At 41.1% G+C, this 18,040-nt stretch overlaps 1 protein-coding gene across 4 annotated transcripts in view; it reads left to right on the forward strand.

Annotated features, from left to right (window-relative positions):
- The window catches only part of LOC124233830 (2-amino-3-carboxymuconate-6-semialdehyde decarboxylase), a 70,081-nt gene that overhangs the window by 9,493 nt on the left and 42,548 nt on the right, over positions 1-18,040 (forward strand). For 3 of the 4 annotated variants that reach the window (XM_046651073.1, XM_046651076.1, XM_046651074.1), the window contains exons 3-4: positions 6,799-6,895; positions 17,075-17,124. In XM_046651073.1, coding sequence (XP_046507029.1) covers positions 6,799-6,895; positions 17,075-17,124 — 147 coding nt within the window. Of the gene's footprint in view, positions 1-940; positions 1,015-6,798; positions 6,896-17,074; positions 17,125-18,040 lie in introns of all 4 variants that reach the window. The other variant, XM_046651075.1, reaches the window with a different exon arrangement.

Raw genomic sequence — 18,040 nt, forward strand, 5'->3', positions numbered from 1 at the left:
TTCTCTTCTGAACCTTTGGTTTTTCAATGCTTTTGGAATGAATGGAGGGGTATTTGTTTGCCACAGTATAACCCTGTTCAGAAATGAAAAACATCATTTGTCCTTTGGCTGAATATTTATAAAAGTTTAGGTAGCAAGCCAGTTTGTATGGCCCCCTCTCAGGAGCTGCATGGGGTGGGGGTAGAATTGACTTCTGATGGCAGGAACACCTGGGAGCATTTCAAAGGAGGGTAGACACAGGGCCTATTTCAAATCCGTGGGTCAGCAGCATCTAGAAACATCCACTGAGTGTTTTTAGACCCTTGGGAATATAAATACACACACATACACACACCATTTCCATCACACTTAGCATTTTCACACATACTATTCTGTGTTATCTCTGATCATCGGGTCCCTGCTTTCAAAATGATTTCCCCCTCACTGGGGAGCCAGGAAGACACTCAAATGGATAAAGAACATATGGGTAGTGATAATTTTATGCCAACTGAGCAAAAGAGACAATAAATAGTAAGGGTGTTCAGGGAAGGTGGGGAGCCCAAGGCAGGAGGCAATAGATAAATTAAAAATCATAGAACTGTAGGGCTAATGATCATCTAGCCAAGTATTTGAAAATATGGTTTGCAACCCAATACCAATTCAGTGGGTTAGGACAGCTTTGAAAATAAAATAGATTACAAAAGAAAATAGCAGAATGTACTGTGTATGGTAAGAGAAGATACTGTTTCATGAAACTTTTGTCTTAGTCTTTAGCTGTTTAAATAGATATATATATGGGTGTACTGGGTCACAACAGAAAATATACTTCCTAAAGTGGGGTCATAGCCAAAATTGATTAAAAGCCATTAATCTAGCCCAGTGCCCCCATTTCATGTTTTATTAAGGTTAATTTCTCATTACATAAGTAATATTTGAATAAATTCTCCTTTTTAAATTTAAGCTATTGGAGATAAAGCCACAGTTCCCTTGGATCAGCACTCCCCATCCTCAAAAGTAATTCCTATTAACAGTTTGGTGAGTATCTTCCCAGACCTTTTCCTATTATTTTACTTATATATACAAGCAGCTATAGAAAGGATATAGTAATAATTAATATGTTTGTGTACCTATTTTTTAGCTAAGTCAATTAGGTTCCAAACAGAAAATAAATGGCTCGCTTAAATTAGAACACTTTGGAAAGAGTTAATAAAGAGCCTGTTTATAAAGGTGTAGGTGCGTGATGAAGGTATGGTGGTGGCAGGGATTACATCACGCAGGGTCTTACCTGCCATGTTAAGGAGTTTGGATTTTACCTTCAGGGCAATGGGAATCCATTAGGGAGTTATAAGTGGAGAGCTGGCAAGAGATGATCTAGGGTTTTAAAAGTTTACTCTGGTTGCTTGGTGGATACTGGGTTGGAGGGGAGCAAGAGGGAAAGCAGAAAGAGATCAGGATGGAGGCTGGAGCAGTTGTTCAGGTGAGGGGGGACGGGGCTTGGACCAAGGCCGGAGCAGTGGAGATGGAGAGAAGTGGACTACTGCAGGATCTATTTTGGAGCTAGAACCAGTGGTATTGGGAAACAGATAGGATGGTGACATGTTAGACTGAGGGAGTGGAAAAAATGATGTGGTCTCAGAGGGATGAGAAAGATAATGCAGGCATCAGAAACAGAAGCCGCCGAACCAGGAGGACAACGAGGTCTGAGACAGACAAACAGGTAGGGTGAGTGGAGTTTGAAGCAGTTGTAGTAGAGCCCACATGGAGCTGTCCTTCAGAACCTTGCAATGTGAGACTTAGAGTGATTACAGAGGTTGCTTCCTAGTGACAGTGTCTCGTCCATTTCTGCCAACTCTGCACCTCAAGTTCAACCAGCATGGCACCTTGCGCGGTCTAGAGGGATAGCCTGAGTGGGCACTGCGGGAAGGCGGAGGAGAATGGAAATCTGATGGCTTGAAAATACATTTTTAATGATACAGGCAGTACCAGACATTTGAAATACCAGCCATATTTGAACTTACTTGCAAATAGTGTTAGAACTAGAACTTAGGAATCAGCAGTGTCACAGGTTAGGTTCCCTGGGAATCAGACTCTGAGATGGAGATCAACATGCAGGAGGTTTATCAGGAAGTGCCCTTAGAGCACAGTGGAAGGGAGGAGAAGGAAGCAGGATAGAACAGAGGGCAATGTTGAGCCGTGATGTAGTCTCAACGGAAGCCTCAGCTGACCCAGAAGGAGCTCTAAAGCTGACCTTCAGAGTTGTCCCAAGTTGGGGAGTCCTGGGGTCTTTACATCTCCATGTCAATCAGTCACGGGAAGTGGGCTGCCCTGGAAATGAAGCAGGACCTTGAGGGGGCTGGCTCTCTTCAGCCAAGGCAGTCTTCCCATCTCCCCATAGGGGCTGACAGCTGAAGGCTGTCTGCGGGAAATGCTCCCAGAAGCTGGGAGAATAAGTCCTTTATTCTTGAAGGGGGGTCTTGGTGGTACATCACATCATCCTGGGAAAGACCTTAGACCTCATTTTCACTAAGCCCTTATTTTATAGTTAGATTGTGAGATCCTGCGAGGGTAAGTGGTTTACATGTAGGATCCAGGTCTCCTGACCCCTCCAGTATCATGATTTCCACTATACCATGCTGTTCTGGCTTAAAAGATATTTGAGGTGTATTTGAAATGAGTTATCTGGGTAGCGATGGTTGGTTGGGGAATTCTTTATTTTTAAAAAAACTTGGTTTTATTTTGAGAGTTTAGAAAAAAATCAGAATTTGTTTCTTGGTTGAATAAATTAGAGCAACTTGCTCCAATTACTTGGCTATTAGTTTAGTTTAAGATCTTGGTTGGTATTGAGGTCAATGTTAAAAACAGAAACTAAGAGACACCCCCCACCACCAGTGACTCCCCAGCAGCAAATGTTGACCTCTGAGGCACATTTATAGCCCTACAGGGATCCTGGGTTCCCAAATGTAAAGTGAGAGGGATCAGGAGCTGATTCTCTACCATGGCTCTCAGGTCCCAAAATTCTGGCTGAAAAAACAATGAGAATTGGGAGCCTATTATAGGGGCACAGCTGCTATGTGGCAATTTTCACTCACAAAGAGTTCCACTGATGGTTGCTGTCATCCATTTGCATTATCATGGATCCAGCATGAAGGATATGGAAAAAGAAGTTTAGTAAATCTGATTTTCCTGCAATGTAATGAGAGCAATCCTCCCCAAAAGATCAGACTCTTTAGGAAATTATAGTAATTAACCTCTGCCTACTAAGCAGAGACCAATTACCAAATATCAGCCTGGTGGGATGGAAAATGACTTCATAAACCTGGGTTCTTCTCCCAACTCCATACCAACTAAGCTCTATACCACTGCACCACATGGACTCATTGGTAAATGCAAGAGTTGAACTGAATGACCTATTTCTACTTTAACATCTTCTGCTTTGTCTGAAACCAAAACTTAGTAATGCACCTCCCAGAAAAACCCAATTTCCTCCTTTGCCATGTTATTGATAACATGGTAAAATCTAGCCATCACTGATTGTGTATGTTCTCTGGCCTGGTGCTAAGTTCTTTACAAACATTCTATTATTGAATCTTCTGTATCACTCAACATTCTTAGCTGAAGACAGCAGAATCCACTCTATCTAGTTTAATTAGAAAAACAGCTCACAGACTTCCTGGGAGAGCTGGAGATCAAGCTCTGAGGCTGTGCTAATATGCACAATGTACAATCATATCTGGGGAGCTGCTCCAGCAAAGATGCAAATGCTGCTACTCCTGGTCACAGACAGGAAGCTCATGGTGATGCTGCTGAGATTGGAGACTAGTGTTGCAGTTTCTCCTCCAGCAAGGTCTGACACTTGAGAAAACACCCTTGCCAAAACATGGATTCTGCACGGTCCCTGCTTTCTCACCGTGCTCACTTCCAAATCAAAGCCACAAATGGGGCCTCTGATTGGCAGAGCCTAGAGCATATGCCAGTGTCCTTGCTACAAGGGAGGCTAAGAAAGTGAATTCTGGATTCTCCCTCAGGAAAGGGGGATCTAAATGTGAAAATGTCTTCACACATAGGAAGTGTTCCAAAGATGGTGAGTGGTCACGAGCATGACAAATAAAATGATCCACATTTTACAGATAGAAAAAGCGAGGTTTAGGAGCCGGCATGGTGGCACGGTGGTCAAGCCCCTCAAGAATTACAAAATGCCCAGGGAACCACATTCATAAATGTGCAGGAACCAAGGGAAACCAGGTGATTGAAGCCATAGCCAAGGCAACGCCACAGGAACAGCCTGGCTAGGGAGCTGCTACCTCCCAGCTGGACACTGGACACTCCCACCAGTACCACTACCAATGGACATAGCACGTGGTCACTGCTGGAATCACTGGCATAATAAATTCAACTGTTCCTGTCTTTTTGCATCTCTTGTACTTGATTCAAATCCAAGCATTGATTGGCCAAGTTTGGAGCAAGTATTGGGCTTTTGGGTTTTAGTAGAGGGAGGCTGAGCTCTGCCGCCACCAAGGCTCTCACAGGAGGTTCCCTGACTCAGGAAGGTGGTTCAGATACTGGAATGATCAGCCAACTATGAGAACTGAGGCAAATCAACCCTGATGTCCTGGTGTCAGAAACTCCACTCTGCCTGGATATAGACACCTGTAACAGTTACCCAAGTCACTTGCCCATTGACTTGTTCCCCAGTCCATAAGAAACGAAAACATGGATCTGAGGTCTTCCTACGTATGCAGATGTGGACCACCACACTTGAAGGTGAAAAGACCTTCTCTACGCAGGAGATGGAGAAGGTGTTGTCCACAGAATAGAAGGAGGAAGAAGGAAGCTATGGCAAGGCCTGAGTGCAAGTCATGATCAAGCCAAGAGGAAGAGGAGGAGGGCAGAGGACTCCACCAAGCAGAGCTCAAGGCCTTTGATCACCACTTGCCCACCTGACCAACACATAGAGCCCAAGGGCATCTTGAGGCCCTGAAGCATCACCAGAGGAGGGGTGCCCTCAAAGCAGGGGAACATCAGGAGACAGCCTAGTCTCTAATTAACCATACATCATTAATAACTAATACTAAGAATAACACACTTCTTTCCTCTCAACATGTGTCAGATACTCTACTATGTGCTTTGTATAGATTATCCCATTTCATGCCCACAAGATTCCTTTAAGGTAAGTCATATTATTTTTTTAAGGTAAGTCATATTATTATTTTAAAGATGAACAAAACCTCAGAAACTTCTAGACAGAACAGCAAGTAGGACAGAGCCTGAGACTCACAGATATTTGATATCGCAAAGCAGAAGAAACCATAGAGCCATGGCTGAATGGGATAAGTATGAACTAATCTGTGCTATCTGCCAGAATGATCTAAAGGAAGTAGTCACCACCGAATGTGACCGTGACTTCTGTCCTACCTGTATTGTTCTCTGAGCCAAAAGAAGTCCAAGCCTTACTTACGAGTGTCCTGTATGCTGGGTGATATGCTGGAAGTGATACCTCCTTACGGAACTGAAGGAGTTGCAATGAAGACAGGGTTACTGAAGAACCAAGAATCTTCTTTCCTCTCTAAAGCAACAATTGACCTGTCATTCCAACTGGGCCTGGTCAGGAGAAGAAGGCTTTGCCCTGGTTATGCCCAATCATCCAGGAGAAGTGCAAAGACACTTTCAATTTAAGTGACAAAGAGAGGGAGATATTCAGATGTTCCAAATTGAACATCACTGCCGAGCATAATACCATCTCTGGCTTATTGAACCTCTGCTCAGCCAACTCAAGTACACTATTCTTTGTCTCCATGGACGGGGATCTGTGCCTGAATTTCTTCCTTTTCTCTCAGGCTTTCCAATCTCCATGCTTATGATCTAATTTTTCAGTGGTAGTTTATGAACTTGTCTTTTTTCCTCAACTATGTATCATTGAAGTCTTACATCATTCAGAGAAAGCATCTTGCCCACCTTAAGGGCTAAATAAATATTTGGTTGGTAAGTTAAAAAAATCATTATAAAGATGAGCAAACTGAGGCTCAGAGATGTTGTTTAACTTGCCTAAGTCCACACAGTAAGTGGTAGAATGGGGATTTGAACCCTTGCAGTCTGATTTCAGGGACCTAGATCAGAACATTTCCCTTTTCTTTAGGGATCACAAACTGGAGGCTCAATTTAGAGACCACGGCCATGTTTTGTACAGCCATTTAGTCTGGCCCCCCTGCACCGCATATTAAAAGGTATTGTACACAGGCAAGCATGAGCCCAGTGGAAGCTAGCAGCTCAGCACCAAATTCATATGTGCTGCTAGACTGATTCACTTCATTGTCCACCTTCTCCTGCAGGTGTTGACATCAGTAGGCCATGCTCTGTTAGACAAATTATTTACTCTCACTATCCATCTGTTGCTTCTCTAGAAGCAACTGGATGCTAGGACTGGATGATCTGTCTCAGAGAGCCTTTCCAATCCTAAAATGTTATGAATCTAGAGTTTTCCAGACACTGGGCCATCCTCTCAGGTCTTGTAGCCTGTGGGTTCAGATCGGTAAGGTGACCAGTTATCCTCAGTCATGCAGCCCCAAAAGGCCATGACCATGACCTTCTTCTCTCTGTGTCCAGTCACTGACACACACAGAGCACATCTCTTCAAATTCAGCCAATATTAAGGCATGACGATGAAAAGTTCAGTTCCATTAAATGAACAGATTTCTACTTCTGGGAGGATTAAGTAAAAACCACTAAAAATGTTAGGGGAGAAGCATGTTCCAAAGCATACAAAGAAGGACTAATCTAAGTAGGCTTAGGTTGCCTTTTGCTGATGTGGGATTTCTGCCCTAGGGAGAAGCAAAGATGGTGAAAGATGGGCAGGTCTTCAGAGTGGTCCAAGAGAACTGCTGGGATCCAGAAGTCCGTATTAGAGAAATGGACAAAACAGGTACTTACAAGGACAAATGCTAGCAATGTTTGCATCTGATATAAAAGCAACGTCTGCCCCCAAAGCCTGTTGACCACTTTACATAATTTATGTGATGGCAACTCCTATCACCTTTTCTCCACCAGGCCAGGGTGTTCCAGCTTCACTGGGGGAGGGATGGGACCTTCCACTACAATGTTTTTAGAGTGTAGATTTAAAATTTTTTTAAATTAAGTATACCCTGTTTTAAAATAGAATGCTATATCATCAAAAAGATAAAAGTGACATTTTATTATTAAAACATTTTTTAAGTTCAAATACATAGTACTTAATTATTATAGAGCCAATTAAAACAGTAAAAATTAGAATTCACAGATTAAGGATGCCAATTGCCTGCTTAGTCAGACTCAGGATCCAATTTCTTTCTGTAGTTTGTTTTGGTGCACAGTACACAGAACACCCTCATTAACCTATAGGGGTGGCAATGGGAGCAGTGTTTAAAAAAAGTTAATCATTTAATCTCAGAATACTCCACAATGAAACCAAACCAGAAATTTAAAAGAGGAGAATTAGAAAATTTTTGTTTCAAAGGTGAATTAGTAACAATTTCTAAGAATTGCTTGCATTCCTATTTTACATTTAAGAATCAAAGAAGTTCTCACAATTTAAAAGAATTTCAAAAACTATCTAAAATATGGTATGACAGCCGCATTGTATGACAGACACTTGTTACTGCATGGCTGACTGTGCCACCCAAGGAGAGTGCACTCCAACAAGAGCACCCAGCCTTCTGGACACACGTGGGCCATGCTCATGGGCTGTGATGGGAACTCACCACGACAACACTGTCAAGCCTAAATTTTGACATCAGTGGTCTAGATTTAAACCAGAAAATAAATAATTCATACACATAAATAAAAGAGCACCTTAGAAGTACCGACTTCTTAATCAAAGACAAATTTATAAGAATTTCAAATATATACACAGAGATGGCAGGAGACATTTTATTCCATGGTCTGTACAAAACTAGTTAACCTATTAGCCCTAAATGATGAGGTGGTCTCTGGCATGTTAGAATTTGGTGTAGAATACTTTAGACCAGATATTGCTTTATAGACTTTTTTAAATAATTAAAAGTATATTTAAATGGCATTCAAATTGAACTTTGCAGAAAGCCTGAAGCACCTCTGTAGACCATTCTACACAACATGATGTATACGCCCCTGTTCTAGAATAGGGGTGGGAGGGCAGCTGGAGAGAGAACAAGCTTCTCAGACTTATAGCAAAGAGCAAAGTTTTGCTCTAAATGTGAAGGCTGAGCAGGGCCCACCCTCTCAAGGAGAAAACTAGTGGAAATGACACTCAGATGACTAGTGTCAGAACTATTGCTTATGACTGAAGTTTAGATGAACTGTGTCTCCTTTGGTTTTTGTTGTATTTCATTCCGTGGTTATCCTTGAGATAACAGTCATGATGAACATTTCCTGAGTATTTACTCTGTGGCAGGCACTGTTCTCAGCACCTAATGTGTATTATCTCACTTAATCCTTATAACAACTATAGGAGGTAGCATCTATTAATATGCCCATTTCACAGATGAAGAAACTGAGGAACAGAAGTTAAGCAATTTGCTAAAGATCACACAGCTTTAAGGGGGCAGAACTAGGATTAAAACCCAGGCAGTCCTGCCCGAAAGGCTTATCCTATCACCTCCATGGAGGTGAGAAAACAAAATGATGAAGGCCCAACACTGAAGATTGCAGTAGTCCATCCCATCTTCACAGGGAAAGAAATGTAACTGGCAGCCCCTGGGTCACTTCACTACAAGATCCAACGCAGAGCTGAGAAAGACCAAAATGATAAGATAACAACGAGAGGATATATATGTAAGCATCTCCTAAATCCTCAACTAGGTGAGTTCCTGTAGAAGCTGGGTCTGGAGCAGACCCAGGAAGGTCAGAATTGGTGAGGGATCCAGGTCTGGTGAGGGCTGGAGTGGGAGCTCAGTCCTCTCTGTATGAAGGAGGCTGAGAGGCCCCAGAGGAGTCAGAGGGTTGGTGTTTCACATACCTGCTCACATTTAATCCTCTCTCAACATCTCTGAGTAGCAGGCATTGTTGTATCTATTGTTAACGAAACAGTGCAAGGAGGTTAAGTGATTTGCTCAGGATTACACAGATGGTAAGTGGCAGAGCTAGGATTGTCCCTAGAGCCATCTCTCTTAGTCTACCACTAAAGCTTTTCCCAAGTTTCCTTCAAGATAAGAATCATCTGGGGTGTTTTTTAAATTTTTTTTCAAGCCCCATCCACTGTGTCAGAATTTCCAAAGGAGGGTCTAGGAATTTGTTTTCATAATGTTCTCCCCCCCCCCATTTTAATCAACAGGTAAGTTTGGGGAACATCATGCTATGCCATACTGTTAAACACCCCTTTTAAAAAATACAAGCTCTAGGTCAGCATCATGGTGGAGTGAGTGCTTCTCTTAGACTCTCCCTGCTAAGATACAATGAAAAGAACATTCATAAACTAACAGAGGACATCCACACAACACAAAGATTTCTGAGAGGCCCACACAGCAATACATCTGAAGGTGGAGGTGCTACACTCCCCAGGAGGAAGTGGAAGGAGGTAAGGGGATCTCCTCTCCCTCCCCAGCAGCAACCCGGGGCACAGGACCACGTGTGGCTCTGAGAAAAGACTGGGGAGGGGTGGCTCTCTGCAGGAATGCCTTTACTCTCCAAGTTCCCTCACAGCTTGTGGGAAACCTCTACACAGAGGAGGCTAAGCTATTGTGTGGGTGTCTTCATGAAGCCAGCACCTCAGGAGAGTAGATAGCAAGGACAGAGTTCATGCATGCAACAGAAAGTGCCCCTCCCCCAGCCCAGCTCACTAGCCCAGCTGGTTGGCCAGAGCACCTGCACATATATTAGAAAAGCAGCAGCTGCAAGCAACAGAGTTGACAATCACAGTCAGGCTCTGTCAGCATAGATTCCACAGGAGGACAGGCTCAGATGCCAGGGATGGTGGTGGGCTCAGTATTCCACCTGCCACCACTTTGGCTAGATACTATCACTATGCAAACACACAAATCCATGCCATCAAACAACATGAAGAAATATATTAATACTCCAGACCAGAAGGAAAATTACAAGCACCCAGAAATCAATTCTGAAGGCACAGAAATTTGTAATCTAAATGACAGAGAATTCAAAATACCTATCATTAAAAAACTTAACAAGTTACAAGAATATTCAGACAGACAGTTCAATGAAATCAGAAACAAAATTAATTAACAGAGGAATTCTTCACAAAAGAGATTGAAACTATAGAGAAAAACCAATAAGAAATGTTGGAGATGAAAAACACAATGGATGAGATAAAGAAAAATCTAGACACCCTGGATAAAAAGAGCTGATATTATGAAGGGCAGAATTAGCAATCTGGAGGACAGAAATGTAGAAATGCTTGAGATGGAGGAGAGAGAGCTAAGACTAAAAAGAAACGATAAATTCTCTGAGAAATATCTGACTCAATTGGGAAATGCAACATAAGGATTATACATATTCCAGAGGGAGAAGTGAGGGAGAATGGAGCAGAAATCTTGTTCAAAGAAATAATAGCTGAGAACTTCCCAAACCTGGAGAAAGAGGTGGAAATACAAGTAAAAGAAACTAATAGAACTCCTAATTATATCAATGTAAAAAGACCTTCTCCAAGGCATATAGTGATAAAACTGGCAAAATTCAATGACAAAGAAAAAATATTAAAGGCAGCAAGGCAGAAGAAAATAACTTACAAAGGAATGCCTATCAGGCTTTCAGCAGATTTCTCAGCAGAAACCTTACAGGCTAGAAGAGCATGGAATGATTATTCAAAATTGTGAAAGACAAAAACTTTCAGGCAAGAACACTCTATCCAGTGAAAATATCCTTCAGATATGATGGAGAAATAAAAACTTTTCCAGATAAAGAAAAGCTAATGGAGTTCATCATCACAAGACTCCCCCCCTACACACACACACACACACAAGAAATTATCAAGGCCCTCATATCTGAAAAAAAAGGGGGGGGTCACTTGAGCAAGGAGATAAATAAGCAGACAAAATCAGAACATTGCAGCTCTCCATCAGAATAGGTTAGCAAGTAATTATAACATTAAAGATAAAGGGAAGGAAAACATCAAAAATAACTATAATCTCGTCATTTTGACCACAAACTCACAAGACAAGATGGAATAACTTGTGACAACAATAACTTAGAAGGGGAAGAGGAAAGGGATGGAATCAGCTTAGATGAAGCGATTAAGAGGCTATCAGAAAATGGACTATCTCACCTCTGAGGTTTTTTATACAAACCTCATGGTAACCACTAAACAAATAATCAGAACAGACATACAAATGATAAACAAAGAGAAAACTGAGAAAATCTTCAAAGAGAACTACCAACCTGAACTGGTAGTCCAAAATACATGGGATGAGAAACAAGGGAAAAACAGGACAACCAGAAAATGAGTTATAAAATGGCAGCATTAAGCCCTCATATATCAATAATCACTTGAAATGTAAATGGATTGAATTCTCCAATCAAAAGACACAGAGTAGCAGGATGGATTAAAACACAAGACCCAACAATACGTTGCCTCCAGGAAACATATCTCAGCTCTAAAGACAAACACAGGATCAGAGTGAAGGGATGGAAGATGATGCTCCAAGCCAATGGCAAACAAAAGAAAGTAGGTGTTGCCATATTTATATCAGACAAAGTAGACCTTAAGATAAAACAGGCAATGAGAGACAAAGAGGGGCAGTATATAATAATAAAAGGGACACTCCACCAAGAAGATATAACACTTATAAATATATATATGCACCAAACACAAGAGCAGCAAAGTACATAAAGTAATTATTAACAAACCTAAAAGGAGATTTTAACAACAACACCATAATTGTAGGGGACCTTAACACCGCACTTACATCAGTGGATAGATCATCCAGACAGAAAGTCAACAAATAGTGGATTTAAATGGAAAACTAGACCAGATGGACATAACAGATATATATAGAACACTCCATCCAAAAACAGCAGAATACATTCTTCTCAAGTGCACGTGGAACATTCTCAAGGACAGACCATATGTTGAGAAACAAGGCAAGCCTCAACAAGTTTAAGAAGATGGAAATCATTTCAAGCATCTTTTCTAACCACCATGCTATGAAACTAGAAATCAACTACAAGAAAAAAGCTGGGAAAGTGACAAATATGTGGACTAAACAATATACTACTGAACCACCAATGGATCATTGAAGAAATTAAAGGAGAAATAAAAAAATATCTGCATAAAAATGAGAATGAAAATACACCATACCAACTCATATGGGATGCAGCAAAAGCGGTCCTAAGAGGGAAATTCATGGCAATTCAGGCCCACTTTAACAAACAAGAAAAATCTCAAATAAACAATCTTGCACTAAACTTAACAGAATTAGAAAAAGAAGAACAAAGCCCAAAGTCAGCAGAAGGAGAGAAATAATGAAAATTACAGCAGAAATAAATGAAATTGAAACAAACAAAAAAAACAGTAGAAAGGATCAATGAAACTAACAGCTGGTTCTTGGAGAAGATAAAAAAAACTGACAAGCCATTAGCCAGACACACTAAGAAAAAAATAAAGAAGGCTCAAATAGATAAAATTAGAAATGAAAGAGGAGAAATTACAACAGATACCACAGAAATACAAAGGTTATACGAGAATACTCTGCAAAGCCAAATGCCAACAAATTGGACAATCTAGAAGAAATGGATAAATTCTTATACACATACAACCTCCCAAAACGAAATCAAGAAGAAATAGAGGATAGACCTGAATAGGTCTGAATAGACCAATCACAAGTAAAGAGATTGAAACAGTAATCAAAAGTCTCCCAAAAAATAAAAGTCCAGAACCAGATGGCTTCTCTGGAGAATTCTACCAAACATTCAAAGAAGATTTAATACCCATTCTTCTCAAACCATTCCAAAAAACTGAAGAAGATGGAATGCTTTTGAACTCATTCTATGAGGCCAACATCACCCTGATCCCAAAACCAGACAAGGACAACACAAAGAAAGAAAATTACAGGCCAGTATCGATGATGAACATAGATGCAAAAATCCTCAACAAAATATTGGCAAACTGAATACAGCAATACTTTAAAAGGATTATATACCATGATCAAATGGGATTTATACAGGTATGCAGGGATGATTCAACATCTGAAAATCAATGAGATACACCACGTTAACAAAATGAGGAATAAAAACCATATGATCCCATCAATAGACACAGAGAGAGCATTAGACGAGATCCAACATTCATTTATGACAAAAATTCTCAATAAAATTGGTGTGGAAGGAAAGTACCTCAACATAATACAGGCTGCATATGACAAACCCACAGCCAACATCATACTCAATGGGGAAAAACTGAAAGTCATCCTTCTGAGAACAGGACCAAAACAAGGGTGCCCACTCTTGCCACTCTTATTCAACATAGTACTAGAGGTTTTGGCCACAGCAATTAGGCAAGAAAAAGAAATAAAAGGTATCCAAATTGATAATGAAGAAGTGAAACTCTTGCTGTTGCAGATGACAAGATTTTATATATAGAAAACCGTAAATATCTATCAGAAAACTACAAGAAATAATCAACAACTACAGCAAAGTTGCAGAGTACAAAATCAACTTACAAAAATCAGTTGCATTTCTATACTCTAATAATGAACTAACAGAAAGAGAACTCAAGCATACAATCCCATTTACACTCACAACAAAAAGAATAAAATATCTACGAATAAATTTAACCAAGGAGGTGAAAGACCTATACAATGAAAACTTAAGACATTACTGAAAGAAATCGATGATGACATAAAGAAATGGAAAGATATTCCATGAACATGGATTGGAAGAATAAATGAAGTTAAAATGTCCATACTACCTAAAGCAATCTACAGATTCACCGCAAACCCAAACAGAATCCCAATGACACTCTTCACAGAAATAAAATGAAGAATCCAAAAATTCATATGGTGCAACAAAAGACTGTAAATAGTAAAGCAATCCTGAGAAAAAAGAACAAAGCTGGAGTCATCACAAACTCTGGTTTCAAAATATACTACAAAGCTATAATAATCAAAGGAGCATGATACTGGTACAAAAATAGACACACACATCAATAGAACAGAATTGAAAGCCCAGAAATAAAACCACATATCTATGGACAACCAATCTTCAACAACAGACCCAAGAACAAACAGTGGAGAAAGGAAAGTCTCTTCAACAAATGGTGTTGGGAAAACTGGACAGCCACACACAAAAAAATGAAAGTAGACCATTATCTTTTGCCATACACAAAAATTAACTCGAAGTGGATCAAAGACTTGAATGTAAGACCTGAAACCATAAAACTCCTAGAAGAAACCATAGGCAGTACACTCCTTGACATCGGTCTTAGCAGCATCTTTTTGACTACTATGTCTACTTGGGCAAGGAAAACAAAAGAGAAAATAAACAAGTGGGTCTTCATCAGACTAAAGAGCTTCTGCAAGGCAAAGGAAACCAGGAACAAAACAAAGAGACAACCCATCAACTGGGAGAAAATATTTGCAAGTCATATATCAAACAAGGGGTTAATCTCCAAAATATATAAAGAACTCACACAAATCAACCACAAAAAAACAAACAACTCAGTCAAAAAATGGGAAGAGGATATGAACAGACATTTTTCCAAAGAAGATGTACAGATGGCCAATAGGCACATGAGAAGATGTTCAACATCATTAAGCATCAGGGAAATGCAAATCAAAACTACACTAAGATAGTACCTCACACCCATTAGAATGGTTATAATCACCAGGACAAAAAATAACAAATGTTGGAGAGGATGTGGAGAAAATGGAACCCTCATGCACTGCTGGTGGGAATGCAAACTGGTACAGTCACTATGGAAAACAGTATGGAGAGTTCTCAAAAAATTAAAAATAGAAATACCATAAAACTCAGCTATCCCACTATTGGGTATTCATCCAAAGAACTTGAAATCAACAACTCAAAAAGACTTATGTACCCCTATGTTCATTGCAGCATTATTCACAATAGCCAAGATGTGGAAGCAACCCAAGAACCCATCGACTGATGAATGGATAAAGAAGATATGGTATATATATTGACAATGGAATACTACTCAGCCATAAAAATGATAAAACCATCCCATTTGCAACAACATGGATGGACCTTGAGGGTATTACATTAAGCAAAATAAGCCAGACAGAGAAAAACAAACACAGTATGATTTCACACATATGTGGAAGAAAAACTTAACACATGGACAAAGAGAACAGATTAGTGGTTACCAGGGGGGAATGGGCTTGGGGGGTGGGCACAAGAGGTAAAGGGGCACACTTATATGGTGACTGACAAATAATAATGTACAACTGAAATTTCACAATGTTATAAACTATTATGACCTCAATAAAACTAAAATATATATATATATATATATATATACAAGCTCTGATTGGATTAGACTTGTTTGTTCCCCCTCTCAGTTCTCAAAGACCAGAGAATATGTATTCAAACCAACCAACACACAAATAATGCAATTTACTATGTTAATATGAAAAATGGTGACAAGTGATGGCCACTGAGGTGTAGGGAAGGAGCAATGCGGGACGGGAGCCTCATCCCACCACAGTCAAGCCATGTGACCTTAGATCTAATCCGTAAAATGGAGAAATTCAATAGAGTAATGTAAGCAAAAGTATTTATGTAAAATGCAAAGATTTTACAATTGAAAAGAACTCTGTTTTATACTAATCAATGAATGTAAATAAAATCTCATGACAACGTTGAACAACAGTCTCTAATCAAAAGCTGGAGTCTCTAGTCCTCGCTAAATGATAGCTTATTCTTTCATTTGTTGGGCATATTCAAAGTGCCAGACACCGCTCTGGACACCAGGGGATACAGCATGGACAGATAGCCTCATGTGGTGTTTCCATTCAAGAAGGGCAAGCATAAAATACACAACTAAACACAGTCATGACAGGCTGTAATAAGTATTAGAAAAGGAAAGGAACAGAATGATAGGATAGAGAGAGGCTGGAGCTGGGGAAGGCCTTTCTGAGGAGGGGACATTTGAACCAAGACTTAGGGTGAAAAGGACTCTATCCTGTGATGAGCCAAAAGAGCTTTCCAGGTAGGTGGAACAGCAGTGCAAAGGTCCTCGGGATGAGAAAGAGCTTCAAAGAGCAAGCAGGAGGCCAACGAAGCACAATGTGAGCCCTGGGAGAGACTGTGTGGGCCCTTATAGACCATGTTCAAGTCTGGATTTTATGCTAAGAGTGATGAAAAGTCAGAAGTTTTAAGCAAGGGAGTGACTTGATTTAAGTTTTAGTCCTTACTTTGACTTCCGAGTGGAGAACAAACTGCAAGAGGACAAGAATGGTGGTGAGGGACCAATTCAGAGCCTTCTGCAGTGGTCCATAGGAGACGCTGGTGGCCTGGGCCAGGGAGTGGCAGGGGATGGGGAGAGGTGGGCTGATAAAAAGATTCAGAGCGGCACTAACAGGACTCACTGGTGGGTTGGATGTGGGTACAGGGGAAAGAGAAGCCACCCTCAGTCTGGCAGCATCTCTCCTGACAACCCAGCTCCAGGAGCTTAAAGACAGGAGATTCTAGGCATCCTGGATGCTGGATTCTGGAGCCAAATCCAGGTTCTCATTCTGAGCATTCCAGACAGGGGGACTCCACCCAGGTTCATTTAGATGAATTAAAGGGGCCAGGAAGGTGACTGAGAAATACACTCTGTCATGCAGGACCTAACATGCAAAGCCCTGAAAGAATTCGTGGGGAAATGTCTTGTTTAAATAAAACTGCAAAGGAAGGAGGGTGGAAATAATCCTTGAAAAATGGAGTAAATTAGTTTTTCTTGAATGATCTCACTTTTGTCCAGCCTTTACCCCTCCCCCTAGAACTGAGGCTGAGGGATGAGGAGGTCTGGGACAGAGAGGTAAGAGAAGGGGAAACCAGGAGGAGCAGCGAGGGAGGGGAGGGCAGGAGGAGGCTGGGATGGAGACTGGCTGGGCTCCTTGGCCCTGGGAAATGTGGAAGGAGTGCCCAGGCGGTTCTTCTCATCAGCTTTGCCTTTCTTTGTGTCTGTGTCTAGGAGTGACCGCACAAGCCCTTTCCACAGTTCCTGTCATGTTTAGCTACTGGGTGAGTGTGAAACCTCAAACCATCTCTTTGCTGGTTGAATGCTCATGTCCAGTTCCCTAGAAAGTAGACAGGCCTCAAGTCGTGACATTGCCCCCACAAGTCTTCTCTCCTTTAGAGATCACTGGGGTCCCTCAGCTTCTCAAACTGCAGCATCCCCTCTCAGGCCTGTCTTCCTAGTCATGTCGTTGCTCTGGACCTGCACGGTCCAGTATGATAGCCAGCAGTCACATGTTACTATGTGACTCACATTATATTTCCACAGGACAACGCAGTTCTAGACCCAACTTTAATCTCCATCAGAACTTCCCTGTCTGATGACTCATTCCTGCAGTGCCTTGCTCAGTAATTGACAAGCCAGTTTATTCTGAGGTGGTAATAATTTTGAAGTGAGAATGATAATAATGGCCTAATATGTTGCCTCTCCCAGGGAAACGTACAATTCAAAATGAGATTCCTGGGGTTGGATGCCTTTCCCTAAGTGATCAAGTCTCGAGCGCTAAAAGTTTCAGGCCTGATTGCAGGCCTGTGGAAGGACATGTTTGTACATAGCTGGGGGGCACTAAGCACCTGCTCAACCAAGTAAACATTCACTCATGTTGTGATTTAAGGAGCAATGGAAATACCACCTGATCACACATATGTCCCCAACCTGTGCTCATAATTCCAGTTTTAGTGATTTGATCCTAATCTGGTCCTGAGATTAGATTCACTGCTTGAAATAAAAATGCTCTAAGGCCTCAAGATGCCTGTCTTTATCAGATTGGGTACCATTCTGACTGGACAACTGGGATTGCAGGAGAGAATCAAATTCCTGGCCGTGGGGTGGGATGATGTTGAAAGGAAAGAATAAAGAAGGGAGAGTTAGGAGAACAGAAAGCAAACTTCTTCTGCCTCAGCATTCTGCTAACTCTTAAGT

This window comes from Equus quagga, unplaced genomic scaffold (genome assembly GCF_021613505.1).
Source record: "Equus quagga isolate Etosha38 unplaced genomic scaffold, UCLA_HA_Equagga_1.0 252_RagTag, whole genome shotgun sequence".
Lineage (NCBI taxonomy): Eukaryota > Metazoa > Chordata > Mammalia > Perissodactyla > Equidae > Equus > Equus quagga.